The sequence below is a fragment of the Priceomyces carsonii genome (genome assembly GCF_900007245.1).
Source record: "Priceomyces carsonii strain CBS4050 genome assembly, scaffold: Debaryomyces_carsonii_scaffold_5, whole genome shotgun sequence".
Lineage (NCBI taxonomy): Eukaryota > Fungi > Ascomycota > Pichiomycetes > Serinales > Debaryomycetaceae > Priceomyces > Priceomyces carsonii.
The window spans coordinates 1254662-1267525 of NW_026946678.1; the positions used below are offsets into that span (position 1 = coordinate 1254662).

The window sequence follows — 12864 nt, forward strand, 5'->3', positions numbered from 1 at the left end:
TAGTGGCTAGAACAGAATGTTAGATGTAACGCAAGCTAAAAAATCATTGTTTCTGCATATAGTTCTGAGTATTGCAGAAAAAAATTTCAAACTTAAAATATTCAAAATAGAACAACAAGGCCAAACTTGACGATACTAAATGGAACATGGATGGTGCTAGTCATCATTCCAAGTCTCAGAACTACCAAAGTTCGATAACATCGACAGTTCTCCCGTCATCATCTTTGCGGGACATCCTTTCACTAGTGTTTATATTTTTAGCACTACCACAATCATTATCTGTCATATTACTTAGTGTATATATTGTGGTGGATGAAATAGGAAGCAAAATACTCTTCACCGAGTTTGAGAAGCATAGGCCTTGGTGGAGTGTTTATGGACTGCCGATATGGGAACTTGTGAGGGTCTTGGTTCTCGATTTCATTATTTACTATGGATTCAAAAATCTTGCAATTAAAAGAAAAGAATTACTTGTTCACTATCTTATTATATTTGCTACGTCTATAATTGCTTGTAATTTGATTGGAACTTCTTCCATAAGCACCGCGGTATCTAACAGGAAGCTTAATGTCAAAATTTATTATGAAAACAAGTTCGTGAACAGCAGCTTAGGTCATTTTGTTATGTGTTTTCTTGCTGTAAACTACATCAACTATTTTGTGAGTCTTCTTAGCTTCAAGAGTTTTTATTCGACTGCACGTCATCAATACGATAAATATTATGTTTTATTGTCCTTACACATTGCTCTTTCTTCATTTCATCAGAAACTTATGCATAGCAATGGTAAGGAAGAAGTCAATTTGAATAACAGTTATGGTGGCGATAGCATTCTAACCGTTGACTTAGATAAACAAAAAATACCTAACGATCCAAAGAACAGAATTAAAAATTCGGTGGCGGCAAAAAACTTTGAAAACTTTTTCGTTCACGCATTCAACAATCACAACATATTCATATTTAGAGCAAAGTACAATGCATTGTTTAATATAACGCTCCAACCGTTTTGGTCGATTTTAGCTGGATTTAAAACCTTGATAAAGAGACCCGATTTCTTTAGCGGTAAGTTTTCGAAATCAAAGAATAATGGCGGACAGTTCATCCAATCTCCAACATCCACTGCCAATATTGCTGTTTTACTTATTGATGAGTCTAAGGTTATATTTAAGTTTTTAGATGGAAAGATGGTATCAGATAAACAAAATTTGAAAATCAAGATAAATAACGTCGAATGGAGATATTTCAAAGTGACTAAATCTAAAGATGAATTGTATGTTTTAATTCATGGACTCACATCGCTTTTTCAGTATGAAATCGATATTATGGAAGATGACAAGATTTTGAACCATTTTATAATTAACACGGTTGACAACAAGAGAGTTTTAAACGAGAGTTTAAAGGACAGTTCTACATTAAGGACGTTGAAGATTTCAGTAGTTTCATCTATCAAAAACCTTACTAGTGTGAAACTGAAGCTTAAAAAACTAAAGCGGGAGGAGGGAAAGAAGATTACTGACCTCAAGCATAACATTGATAATTTGAAAGGAAGGTTATCGAAATACAATAAACAAACTACAAATGAAGTAAGAGCATTTGGGAAACTAAAAGGACTTAAGCATACGATTATTCAATTGGAGAGCGAAATTTCTCTCATTCAAAAAGATTTAGATCACTTAATTTATAACGAGTCAGTGAGCAAAGAACGATTTGATAAGCGAGAAGGATTAGCTTTACAGAAAATTCAAGACCTAAAAGGGGAACGTGAAAATTATGAGGAACGATTAAATCTTGAAAGAGAAAATTTAAAAGCCGCAAGGCTTGATCTTCAAGCGATGGAGTTAAAGCATTCTAAACTCTTGAACAAACACCATACTAAAATTAATGAAAACTTCAAACTTCAGGCTGACTTGAAGAGTTTGAAAAAGAATGAGATATCGTTGAAGATTCAAAGGAGAGCGAAAAAGGTTGATGAGAAATTCGAAGTTATTTTGCCAAAGGTAATGCATGCGACTGCCGAGCTACAGAAAGACTTGGACAAGATACTAAATGAGTAACCTCTGAAGGTTAATATTTATTTTGTAAAACCAAACACCTATTTCCAAATATATGCATATATCTAGTTTTCTAGTTTTCTTCAATTAAATTACCAACTTTATGGAATCCTCTTTTAAAATATATGAGACCTCCCGATCGTTTCCCTTGGAACGTTTTATTAGGGAACGTGATGTCAATTACTTTCACTACCCAAATCTCGTGATTATCGACTATCAAACTTCTCTCAGGTTCACAAACAAATACTGCTTCACTTTCATTTAATATAGGAATTTTAATTTCTTTGTCCTTCAACTCATAATAATGCCATTCATTTTCATTAATCTTGCTAAATGGGGTCGTCATTTCGTGAAATATTTCGCCATCATTCAATTCTCGTGAAGAAGGTTTCAATAATCCACCACTATGCTCCTGCTTTATACCACTTGCAAATATGCGTCCAAGCTTAGCAGCTTCAGAGGTTGGGGGAAGTAATTGAATTGCCATGTACCCGTGGCGATGAATAGAGCTGGATGTGTGTGACGGAAGATGCAAGTTAAACAGTAAAAGTGATTTGGGAAATATAGACAATGATACAACAGAGGACAACGTCATCCCGCTTAACTGCAAACCAGGATTTTCAAATCTGATTCCACTACTTAGAATCATTGCTTGGGATCCAATTCTAGTCATTGTTTGTTTAAAGGTATCTTTCAAGTCGGCACGAGTAGTATACCTTCGGATTGTACCAGATAACATGTTGCAGGCCATCACGTCGCAACTTTGGTGTTTTCAATTTCCTTTTCGACTAATCTAAAACTCGTCCTCTTTTCATACGATTTACTTTGAAAGTTTCGGTAAAGAGTATGTATTACTTATATCTAAAGTTTCTTCGACCTCGTAGGGTAAAGTCTTGTGTCATTAAAGCATAATTCAGTGGTGGGATGGAGGTGAGCAAAGAAGAAAATCATAAAAAAAAATGAGTGCGCAAACCCGGAATCGAACCGGGGGCCCAACAATGGGAACGTTGGATTTTACCACTAAACTATTTGCGCTGAAAATTAACATTTTTTAAGAGATCCGATCCTTATATACGTGGAAAAAAATAGATTATAATGATCTAAAATCGGATTTTGTCAGAGAAGAGGATGTAGCATAAACCCAATTAAGAGCCATAATAAGATCAAGCTAAAGACCCAAATACCCATTATATCTAAAGCTACCCAATATAACACTCCTCGAGCTTCAAGGATACAGAATGGCTGAACACCGCCAATTAAACAGAAAAGTTTCGTATCTAAGTATCAACCTTGATTATGCGATTATCTCTTTATAGGCACTTTCGTCTATATGCAAAATAATTAATACCCACAATTGATCCTAAGTAAGTAGAATCTTTTATCGATATGATGAAAATTGGTAATCCCGCTCATAATTTATCAATAAGATTGAATTACATAAGTAAGGGTCCTTCAAAAACATAAAACAAAGTTTCGGAAACTTCAAATCTACATCGACTTGAAAGATCACAGGATGAACATGGTTGCTTGAAAAAGAATTTTTCTTCTTTTGTCTATGCATCTGGTAAAGAGTAATAGAATATTTACAAATTTTGCAAGGCTTTATTACTTATTGAGGCTGAGGTATATAAAAGTGAATAAGATCTCGCTTGATTCATAAAACTTTGTTTTAAAATACAACTCATATTAAGCTAGACTGTAGGTTAGCGAATTTCGAAAGCAATTGAAGAAAACTGAACAGCAATTTTAGACAAGATAGATAAAAGAGGTGCAGATATTGGCCACAAAATAATGGAAGAGAAACTCCACGTCCGAACAGTTCTTTTCCGAGTTTATCATCCTCACATAAAAAGAGAGGAGGCTATATACGGTTTTCCTTTTTATTTAGCTCAAGTTGAAATTATTGATTCAAATAAAATTTTTAATTTTTCTTTGAATATCGTAGTTTGGTTGCGAAATATCAATTTTATTTCTAAGTCCTTTTCAATAATTATAGGGATTTACACTTCGCAGGACCTAAAAACAGAACCGCTTAGTACTAGAAACCTACAGATATTCCGAAATGGGTGTAAATTCGCTTAAATCTACAGTCATATTAAAAACATGCAAAATGATTCTTTAATCGTCTACTGCAAGCGCAAAGGAAGACCGTAAACTACAGGAGCAGCCCCGTTCAAATATGTTAGATTGCAACGGTCACGACTCTCGCTTACTGCCTCGCAAATGTTCTTTGGCCCATCAAGAGGTGCCAAAAGTCCCCATTTTGCAAAAACAGATAGAGTGAACATATCAATATCTTTGTCCGTAACGTCCCATAAGTTTACTAGCATCATGGGAGTTCCACATGTCAACCAGTTATATATATTACCCGTAGATTCCAAGTAGCCATTCGATTTAACTGTACCAGATGAGCAGCCAATCAACAAACTTGGAGGCAACCTTCTTCGCTCAGGTAGACAAGCTTTATATAAGGTAGAAACCCTTAAATAATGCTCACAGCCACCATGTCCAAGATAAATAAATAAATCCTTATTCATCAATTTATTCATAAGCTCCATTTCATCAGGACCTGAGCCCGATATACCCTCCCAGTTCTTCATTTCTGAGAATAAAGGCTTGAAATTCTCTTCCGTTCTTCTCAAATCACCACCAGGATTGAGTACGTAATAAACATTTGATTTGTCACGAATAGTTAAATCAGAATTTCTATTTTTAAGCATGTTGAGCATGAGATGAAGTGACGGTATTCTAGAAACAGATTTTTGTCTTAGGCACCTCATCGACTCCCACGGGAAAAATGTACAATAAGAGCTTACCACAAGAACGATATGTTCTTCAGTAGATGAGCTTTGTGACTTACGGTATTTTTCCAGCAGCCGCTTCACAAACTGGCGCACCTTTTCAAAGTTAACATTGCCATACTTATTTTTTTCCCCATGAGTATTCAAAGAATCAATTAGAAAATAAAATAAGTCGTCAATTTCCATTGATTCACATTCACGAAGATTGTAAAAGGCCAATATCAAGTTATCTTCAAATTCCATAAATCTACTTGGCACTGACCTTGATGGAAGCAGCTGGCGTAGTATTTCCAAGAATTCAATTTTAAACTTTTTGAATTCTTCGCTATCGTCGTTAGTTGCAAATATGCTTCGAAACCCCCCCAACCAAAAAGATTCTACATGATCGATTAAGTCTTTGAGCTTTGAATCCAATCCGAAGCGCAACTTCCACCAAGCTTTGCGATCTTCCTTACTGTTAATTCTCGAAGTTGTAGAAGATTTTGTAGATAAGTCACTTTGCCTAATAATATCTTTGAACTCACTTAAAGCATCGTTAAATGAAACATCAGGGATATTAGAGTCTCTCTTGTGAAATCTATCTAGCGACAATCTTACAAAGAAAGGATCAGAACCTCTTCTTACCTTCGATATGATTAAGTCACCTGAATATGAACAGACATCGATTGTTATAGCTGTCCATGATTGAGGAAGAACACAATTCAATTCATGATGAAATTCTCTTGATAAACAATCAAATGCAACAAGCTTTCTTCCACTTTCGATATCATTAGGTAAAACTTCAGTGATTGAACTATGGTTCAAAAACTTATCATTCTTAAATGGTAGAAAACGCGATATATCCAGCAAATAAAACAAATCTACTAGTAAACTAGTGCTGGCTCTGAAAATAGACATGGAAGAAATTATTGATAAACAATAATTCAGAACCTTATAAAGGTCATTTAGTTCATGAACAGACAATTCATGATAGTCATATGCTTTAAAACGATCTAACAAAAGCTGTTTAGATTTTATCAAAAGATTGAGAGACTCAACAGGAACTAAGTTATCATTGAGGACTCCTTCGGATATGACGCATGGCAAAGCAAAATTCGACAGCAACAAGTTTCGAGTACTTGGGAATTTTGCCAAATTACTAATTGATTCAAATAGGCCTCGCTTTGATTCAATTACATTCTGTAGTATCCTTCTATGCGAATCTTGAGCTAGATCAACTGTTGGTGATATAAGGGGCTGACGTGCAGACAAAGACGATAAATATAGGAAGTCAAACTCAAGCTTGTCATAATTATATGACTTTAATTTTAACGCTGACTCTATATGATTCCCCTGATCTATAAATTCTAGTATTATCGAGTTGTCTGGCTGAGCATTGAAATATTTCATGAGTAAAGTGAAACAATGTCTGATAGACACGTTGGAAGACACCAAGCTAAAGCGTTGATAATCTCGAATCTTAAGACAGCATGATCGAATTTCATTATCGTGTTGAAGTAGGTAATTATAAGTAGCAAACTTCATATTATTGAAACAGTTAGTAACAGGAGCAAAGACCGATTTATCAAGTTTAATGAACTCATCATAAAAGTATAATAAATCTCTTGACACTCCAAGGTGCATTAATATTATTACTATGCCGTCAAAAGCTTCAAAAAGCAAACCAGTAGTTTCCCATCTTATTTCATTCAATGTCGCTTTAGGTATATTTAATGATAACTTTCTCGTGATAGAATACAACAACTTTATAGCAATCTTTAAATTGATAAATGAAGCAAAGCTGTGTCCTAGAAGAAAATTCAAAGTTGATGTGAGCAATTGAAATTTTGCAATCAAAATTAAGTTTTTTAACTTCTCAATAAAATTGTGACTACTCGAACTTATGCTGAATTCCTCTTTAGAGCGAAGGAACTTCAATACTCTGTTAAACTTTTCTTTTGCCATTGTTGTGTTCTTCATCACTAAGCAAAACTCTAACTGAAGTAAGTTAAACCTGAGAACATCGCGTAGAGAATGTTCTTTCATTTCTTTTAACATAGGTCCTAACATAGTTAAGTTATCAGAAGCTTCCTTTGAGGCGCTTAGTTTCAAATAAGCAGTACATAATTCGAGTTGACAAAATATTTGCATCTCATCATCAATTTTCCTCTTTCGATTTTTGTATTGCTCGATGAAATGTATAATATAGCCATTTAACGCGTTTAATTTAAGGAATAAAATTAATGCACGAAATATTTCTTTCTCATAAGGCATATTTCTCTCATTGAATGATCCCTTCAAATACGATTCAAAGTAATTAATACACAGCAAGAAGTCGCTCTCATCCATTAAGCAAATAGATCGTTGAAGGTACACACCAGACAATATTAAATTATCGGAAGGAAAATTTTCAACATTTAGCTGCAACATTAAGACAATTCCACTTAAATTATAGTAGTGATAGTATACTAATAGATTTAAGTTGTTATCAGAGTAGGATAAACTTTTGACAATATCATTGGCTAAGATTGTCTTCTCTTTCGTATCGCCCATTTTGTCCAATAATTTTAAAACATCAATTATAATGTGGACCTGAAATGAGTCAGATATCCAACACTCTCGGAATATGTTAATTGAAAAACTATTGTTTGAAATAAAATTCTTTACTAGTAATTGTATTGATGTGGTGTCCTTTGTTTGATAATGGTTGTCATAGAAGCTAGCAAGAGAACTTCCTCCTAAATCAAAAACTTTAAGATAGCCACATAGAACCTGGAGAGATTTGTTGAAAAGCTTTTGTTCATGTAAAAAAAAAGCCACTTTATGGACTTTTTGTTGTAAATTATCAAATGCTTCATTCTTGTCGTTTTCTTTTATAAATGTCTCATATTTGATGCATAAATTTAAGAAATTAATATTTTTCGTTTTGACTCCTAAGTTGTAAAATAAGTTAGAAATATTTCTAATGCGTTTGAATTGATGGAAATGACCATAAATTGAAAACAATTGGGCCAATATTTTTGAAGAAAAATCCGTGGGACAATCCAAATTTATTAAATCTTTGATGTAAACTGTGAATGCATCCAAGATTAGTAAATGGGAGCTTGTTAGCTGTTTAAGCAAAGAAACCTTTGATGCAAGATATGACAAAATTGTGTCAACAAATGATTGAGAGATATCGTTTTTAGTTAGTGGAAATGATCTGATTAATTTCAAGAACTCTTGATTTATTAGCATTTCTTTTTGTGAGCTACCTAAATTTAGCTTAAGATCAAATATTGCTTCAGGAGATGGGTTTTCTACCAAGTTCAATAAGCTCGCAATGGAATCCAGAATCTTATTGGAGTTAATTTTCAAAAACAATACATCTAAATTAGTAAAATTTAAATGCTTTATATCTTCAATATATGGCAAGTGCGCCTTTGTTGGATGGGTGTCACTTAATAGGGACTGTTCATTTGAAAACTGAGCTAATTTTATCAGCAAACAAGTCTCAAACTCCTGCAAATGATTCGAATCAATTCTTTTTCTTAAAATTGTGACAACTTTCATATATCCCTTTACTAACTTGATTATGTTGTTTTGATACTTTTCCTTTGTAGTCGCATCTTGATTGCAATTTAACCATCGCATGAAGCTGCTCTCTGATAGCAACAAGTCAGATACCAACTTCAATGACGAAATTTTAATAAGTGTGTTTGGTGAGCTAACGAATGACTTTATATCCAGTGTTATGACTTGAAGCAAGCACTGTAAGACTAAAAAGTGGTGCGCAATTACCGAGCCTATTAGTGGTAGGGGTAAATCATGACTTATGTCTTCATTGAACGGGATTCCAAGTACTAGAATCTCTATTGATGTGAGGTTTAACTGTAAAGATCCTTCACAATTAACAGTTTTTGCTATAAAATAGTGTAGACAAGACAATTGTTCTAAGGCTTTCTTTGGCTTCTTAATTTCAAGCAACTTTATTATGAAGACTTGATGCCTCTTAATGTCTTCAACACTATCGTAGTTATATTCATTAAGTCTATAAATAACCTTGAAGCAATCTGAAAGTAAATTCAAGGCTTCTGCATCCATTTTTGAGTTTAATGTGGATTCGATGAACGTCCTTGCCGTCGACTGTACGTATTTGTCATTATCACGTAAAATGTTATGTCTTTTTGATTCCAGCAAAGGTTTAGCTGCATCTTTTTGAAGGAATTTTGATAGCACAAGTCTAATGTCTGGATCCATTGCACATTAAGTGACCAGTTTATTGTAAGTGCTAGCTGATCTAAAGGTAAACAAAGAGCGCATACGATATAGATTTGTGTTTATCCTACATATAATACAATATGTCTTTACATATTAGAATATAGCTACACAAATTGAACAAGGAAGAAGCTTGCAATTGCAAGACAGTCTACACTTCCTAAGATAGCTATTTCATATCACTGGGTATAGTTTTCTCGAAATTTAGAATTAACTTTAATAACTACAAAAAGTAGGCTTCTTGTAAAAATTTATGCTATACCAGTTTGCTTACAGATACTATCTATTATGAGAAACACAATAAAAGTCATTATAACCTTTCTATATTTTCGTAACGTCCCCTATGTTTCTCTCGAGCAAGGAAAGCTTTTGTCCTAAGAAGCATTATTTTATCAAATTTTAAGTCATTTATAGACAAAGGTGAATTACAGCCATTTATAGGACAAACTTGACTGCCTTCATCCAAATACAAGATTATCGCTGACTCCTCATAAGTATGAAGGCACTTTTTAGAAGTTACTGGATGTGTGAAGTAATTCATTGATATTGGATCCCTCAATTCAATTTTGCCTCCACTTACTTTCAACTCATCATCTTCATTATCTTCGTCAGGAAATGGATCTAAAGGATTCTTTAGAACAAAGCAGATATTTTTCAAGTACTGATAGTTCTCATTAGATTTTAGTAGCATTTCCAGAGATGTACGATCGAATTCTTGATTTTCTATGTATTCTTGTCTTAGCAAATCTTGCAAAGAGGGTACATTTAAATTACTCTGAAAGTAATTTAATGATTCTAAAGAAAACTCAGGATCATTCGAGGCGTTAGATTTTGCTTTCTTCTTGGTGTTCTGTGATGCATTTTTATACTTGTTTAATTTGAAAGTAGTTTCAATCAATTTTTTCAAGTTATTTAAATTTTGACTCAAATAATTTTCATCTAATTCAAAATCCGGAGTACTAAGAATATGTTCAACATAGCGATCTGTCTCTTTCACTAAATTCTCAATTAACTCTTCTATTATTTTATATGTGGGGTCTTGAAAATTCGCTACCTTCTCAAAATCTCTAACAAGAATATTATTTAAGGGCAAATTCTCAGGAATTTCTAAATCAGTCGGAATATCCTCAAATAGATCTCCTGGGTCATCCATGTTACGCTGATTTAAGCTAAACTAGCGCATAGGATGATAAAGATGATAAAAGCCTGAACAATAATATGTACTTTTTTGATATCAATGCGCGATTCGAAGATATCTACAATATGCAGAGACACGAAAATTGATAAATTGGCTTATATTCTATTTCATAGTCATGACAGCTCTGAGAACAAATCTCGCTGACTATCGTCATCAGGAGCATTAGAGGATTCTACAGCATCAACTTGTTGATTTGCAGTGGTCGTAGTAGTGTTGCTCGAGTTGCTCGGAATACACCAATTTCTATGACAGTGCCATGCTTTCATCTGACATTCTCTAGAACAATACTTAGTTCTCTTGCATCTACGACACTTCAGAAATTCTCTGGGGAATTTTTCCCACTTGCCACATTCAAGATTACCACATTGTCTCACCCCACCCCTATGTTCGTTTCTCCTACAAGAATTTCTCATTATCACACCGGACCAATAATACATGTCCGTACCAGATAGAAAAGTGAACTTCTCTACCATTGGAAATAGATTTACCTTCTTGTATTCAACCAAAGAATCATCTTGCTCGTCATTGATACCATCAACGTCGAACTTATTGTAGGTACTATATTTCCACTTTTCTTCTAAGAACTCTTTCGATTCTTTTCTAGTTTTTATAATTGCCTTGCTTAATTTTTTACATTCGTCATCAAGGTATTTTTCAATCCTTTCATTTAATTGAAGTAATTTGATGTCTCTCTCCATGTCATTGACTATGGATTCCGCATCAATGATTGAGTCATACAATTTATTCAAATAATTTGAACCGATAGATGGACATGCCATATCATCTACTTCTGGATTGCACGAAACATTGTAGTCATTAACTTCTTCTGATTCAAGATCATCAAGCACTCCGCCACATTCTCCTTCCTCATCCACTTCGTCACTGTCATCTTCTATCTCGGCATTTTCTGTCAATCCTGTAGAGTGAGGCTTACCACATAATTCCAATTTATCTTCTTCTAGAATGAAATTATCGAGAGTACCTAAATCATTGAGCATTTGAGGAGAATTGGAAGCCGAAGGACTAAATCTCTGAACATGGGCTTCTCTTTGTCCTTTTGAGGTCACGGAAGCTCTAGGCTGTGTCAAAATCTTTTTCTTTATTTTCAACTTCATTTGCTTCTCTAAATACATTTTCAATTGCTTATCTCTGATGCTCATATCAATAACTAAATGTGTGTTCTGTAATATATCTTTGAGGTACGGATATTTCGAAATATATGCTAGTAATTGTAAAGACCAAACAATGTCATCATCTCTTGGGATGACGACACCTGTATCAGTAAAATTCCGAGGCGCAATCTTTGCATTCATCAAAATTCTATTATGATCGTGGTCTTGCAAATATAAGTCGGACAAAAATTGTAAATTATTATCCATTTCATAATCGTTATCATTAAGGAATCTATCATCTAGTAAGTCTGTTTCTTTTTCTTCTCTCAACTTTTTGATAATATTTACTATTAAGTATCTTCTTCTTATATCATTATTTATGGTATTAGTTTTGTAGTTCACACCAATCAATTTAAAAAATTGTTCAACATTCAAATTTTCATAATCCTCACTTGTTAGATTACTGGGGTGACTGTTGCTAAAAAAAGTTGGGAATCCATTTGAGTTTGAAATCGCGGCTGCTTCTTCAACTGCTGCTGCTGCTGCTGCATTAATCGGGACTGATAAGTCACTTAATTCCACATGTGTTGGATGCAAATCATTCGGGAAAGTATTATGAAGGTTAATATTATTTGTGAAATCTTCATGAGCAGGATTTCCATTCTCACTGTTATGCTGCTGTTGAGCTTCTTGCGAAGAGATTCCCTGCGATAGCTGCAGCAGCAGCAGTTCATTTTGTTGTTGCCGGCGATCTTGGCGTTGATCAGCTTGATTTTGCCGCTGCTGCAGCTGCTGTTGGAAATGTTGACATTGTTGTTGTAACAGTGTATGGTGATGATGCATGGGTCGTGAATTCGCATGAATAAAGGTTCTCTCATGAAGGGACAAATAGTTGTCCAATACAGTTGCAATGATAGGCAAAATACCAGCCTTTACTACTTTTTGTCTTATTTTCTCAGTACCTCTAGTTCCTACAAGAACTAAGCACTGGAAGGTCAAAGTCCATTTCCACGCTGTCAATAATTTTTTTTCACTATTGAAGATAGTATCGTTGAGATTGAAAGTAGTATTATGACATTCGTGTAAAATTTCTATTAGACGCTCAATGCCGCCATCCATCGACAAAGTTTCCCTCACTTTTGCCAGCGATGATACGAGATACGTCAAATGGTTTAACGAATTTACTAAGGGCTTGTCGGATGTCACATCCAAGGCTCTTCTATCATAAAGGCTCGTGGTAATTGTCACAGCAGCCTTGTTGCTTGAAACAGACTTATAATTCGAGTCCCGCATATATATGTTTCTGGAAAGTCGTATTTAATCTTCGAAGGTGTATCTGAAAACAAACGATTTTTTAATTACCCCAAACCACCGTAATCCCTAGAATATCCTAATTACAAAAATCTTTATGATTAACACGAAATGAATGTCCCTATAGTTCAACTATAATTACAAATACACTATTTTTT

General features: G+C 34.2%; 6 protein-coding genes across 6 annotated transcripts; 1 reads left to right on the plus strand and 5 right to left on the minus strand.

Moving 5' to 3' along the window:
- Window positions 1-146: 146 nt before the first annotated feature.
- Window positions 147-2051, plus strand: PRCAT00004984001 (uncharacterized protein; the record flags this gene model as incomplete). Its single annotated transcript, XM_062955022.1, has 1 exon — window positions 147-2051. One exon carries the CDS (start codon window positions 147-149, stop codon window positions 2049-2051), a length of 1905 nt encoding a protein of 634 aa, XP_062811666.1.
- Window positions 2052-2121: 70 nt separating this feature from the next.
- PRCAT00004985001 (uncharacterized protein) lies at window positions 2122-2799 on the minus strand (the record flags this gene model as incomplete). Its single annotated transcript, XM_062955023.1, has 1 exon — window positions 2122-2799. One exon carries the CDS (start codon window positions 2797-2799, stop codon window positions 2122-2124), a length of 678 nt encoding a protein of 225 aa, XP_062811667.1.
- A 162-nt stretch (window positions 2800-2961) lies between these two features.
- PRCAT00004986001 (uncharacterized protein) lies at window positions 2962-3096 on the minus strand (the record flags this gene model as incomplete). The annotated part of the gene is made up of 1 exon (XM_062955024.1): window positions 2962-3096. The coding sequence occupies one exon, from the start codon at window positions 3094-3096 to the stop codon at window positions 2962-2964; it is 135 nt and encodes a 44-aa protein (XP_062811668.1).
- Window positions 3097-4174: 1078 nt separating this feature from the next.
- On the minus strand, window positions 4175-9067 carry ESP1 (separase; the record flags this gene model as incomplete). The annotated part of the gene is made up of 1 exon (XM_062955025.1): window positions 4175-9067. The coding sequence occupies one exon, from the start codon at window positions 9065-9067 to the stop codon at window positions 4175-4177; it is 4893 nt and encodes a 1630-aa protein (XP_062811669.1).
- A 328-nt stretch (window positions 9068-9395) lies between these two features.
- On the minus strand, window positions 9396-10238 carry MMS21 (SUMO ligase; the record flags this gene model as incomplete). The annotated part of the gene is made up of 1 exon (XM_062955026.1): window positions 9396-10238. The coding sequence occupies one exon, from the start codon at window positions 10236-10238 to the stop codon at window positions 9396-9398; it is 843 nt and encodes a 280-aa protein (XP_062811670.1).
- A 158-nt stretch (window positions 10239-10396) lies between these two features.
- MUB1 (Mub1p) lies at window positions 10397-12688 on the minus strand (the record flags this gene model as incomplete). Its single annotated transcript, XM_062955027.1, has 1 exon — window positions 10397-12688. The coding sequence occupies one exon, from the start codon at window positions 12686-12688 to the stop codon at window positions 10397-10399; it is 2292 nt and encodes a 763-aa protein (XP_062811671.1).
- Window positions 12689-12864: the final 176 nt, after the last annotated feature.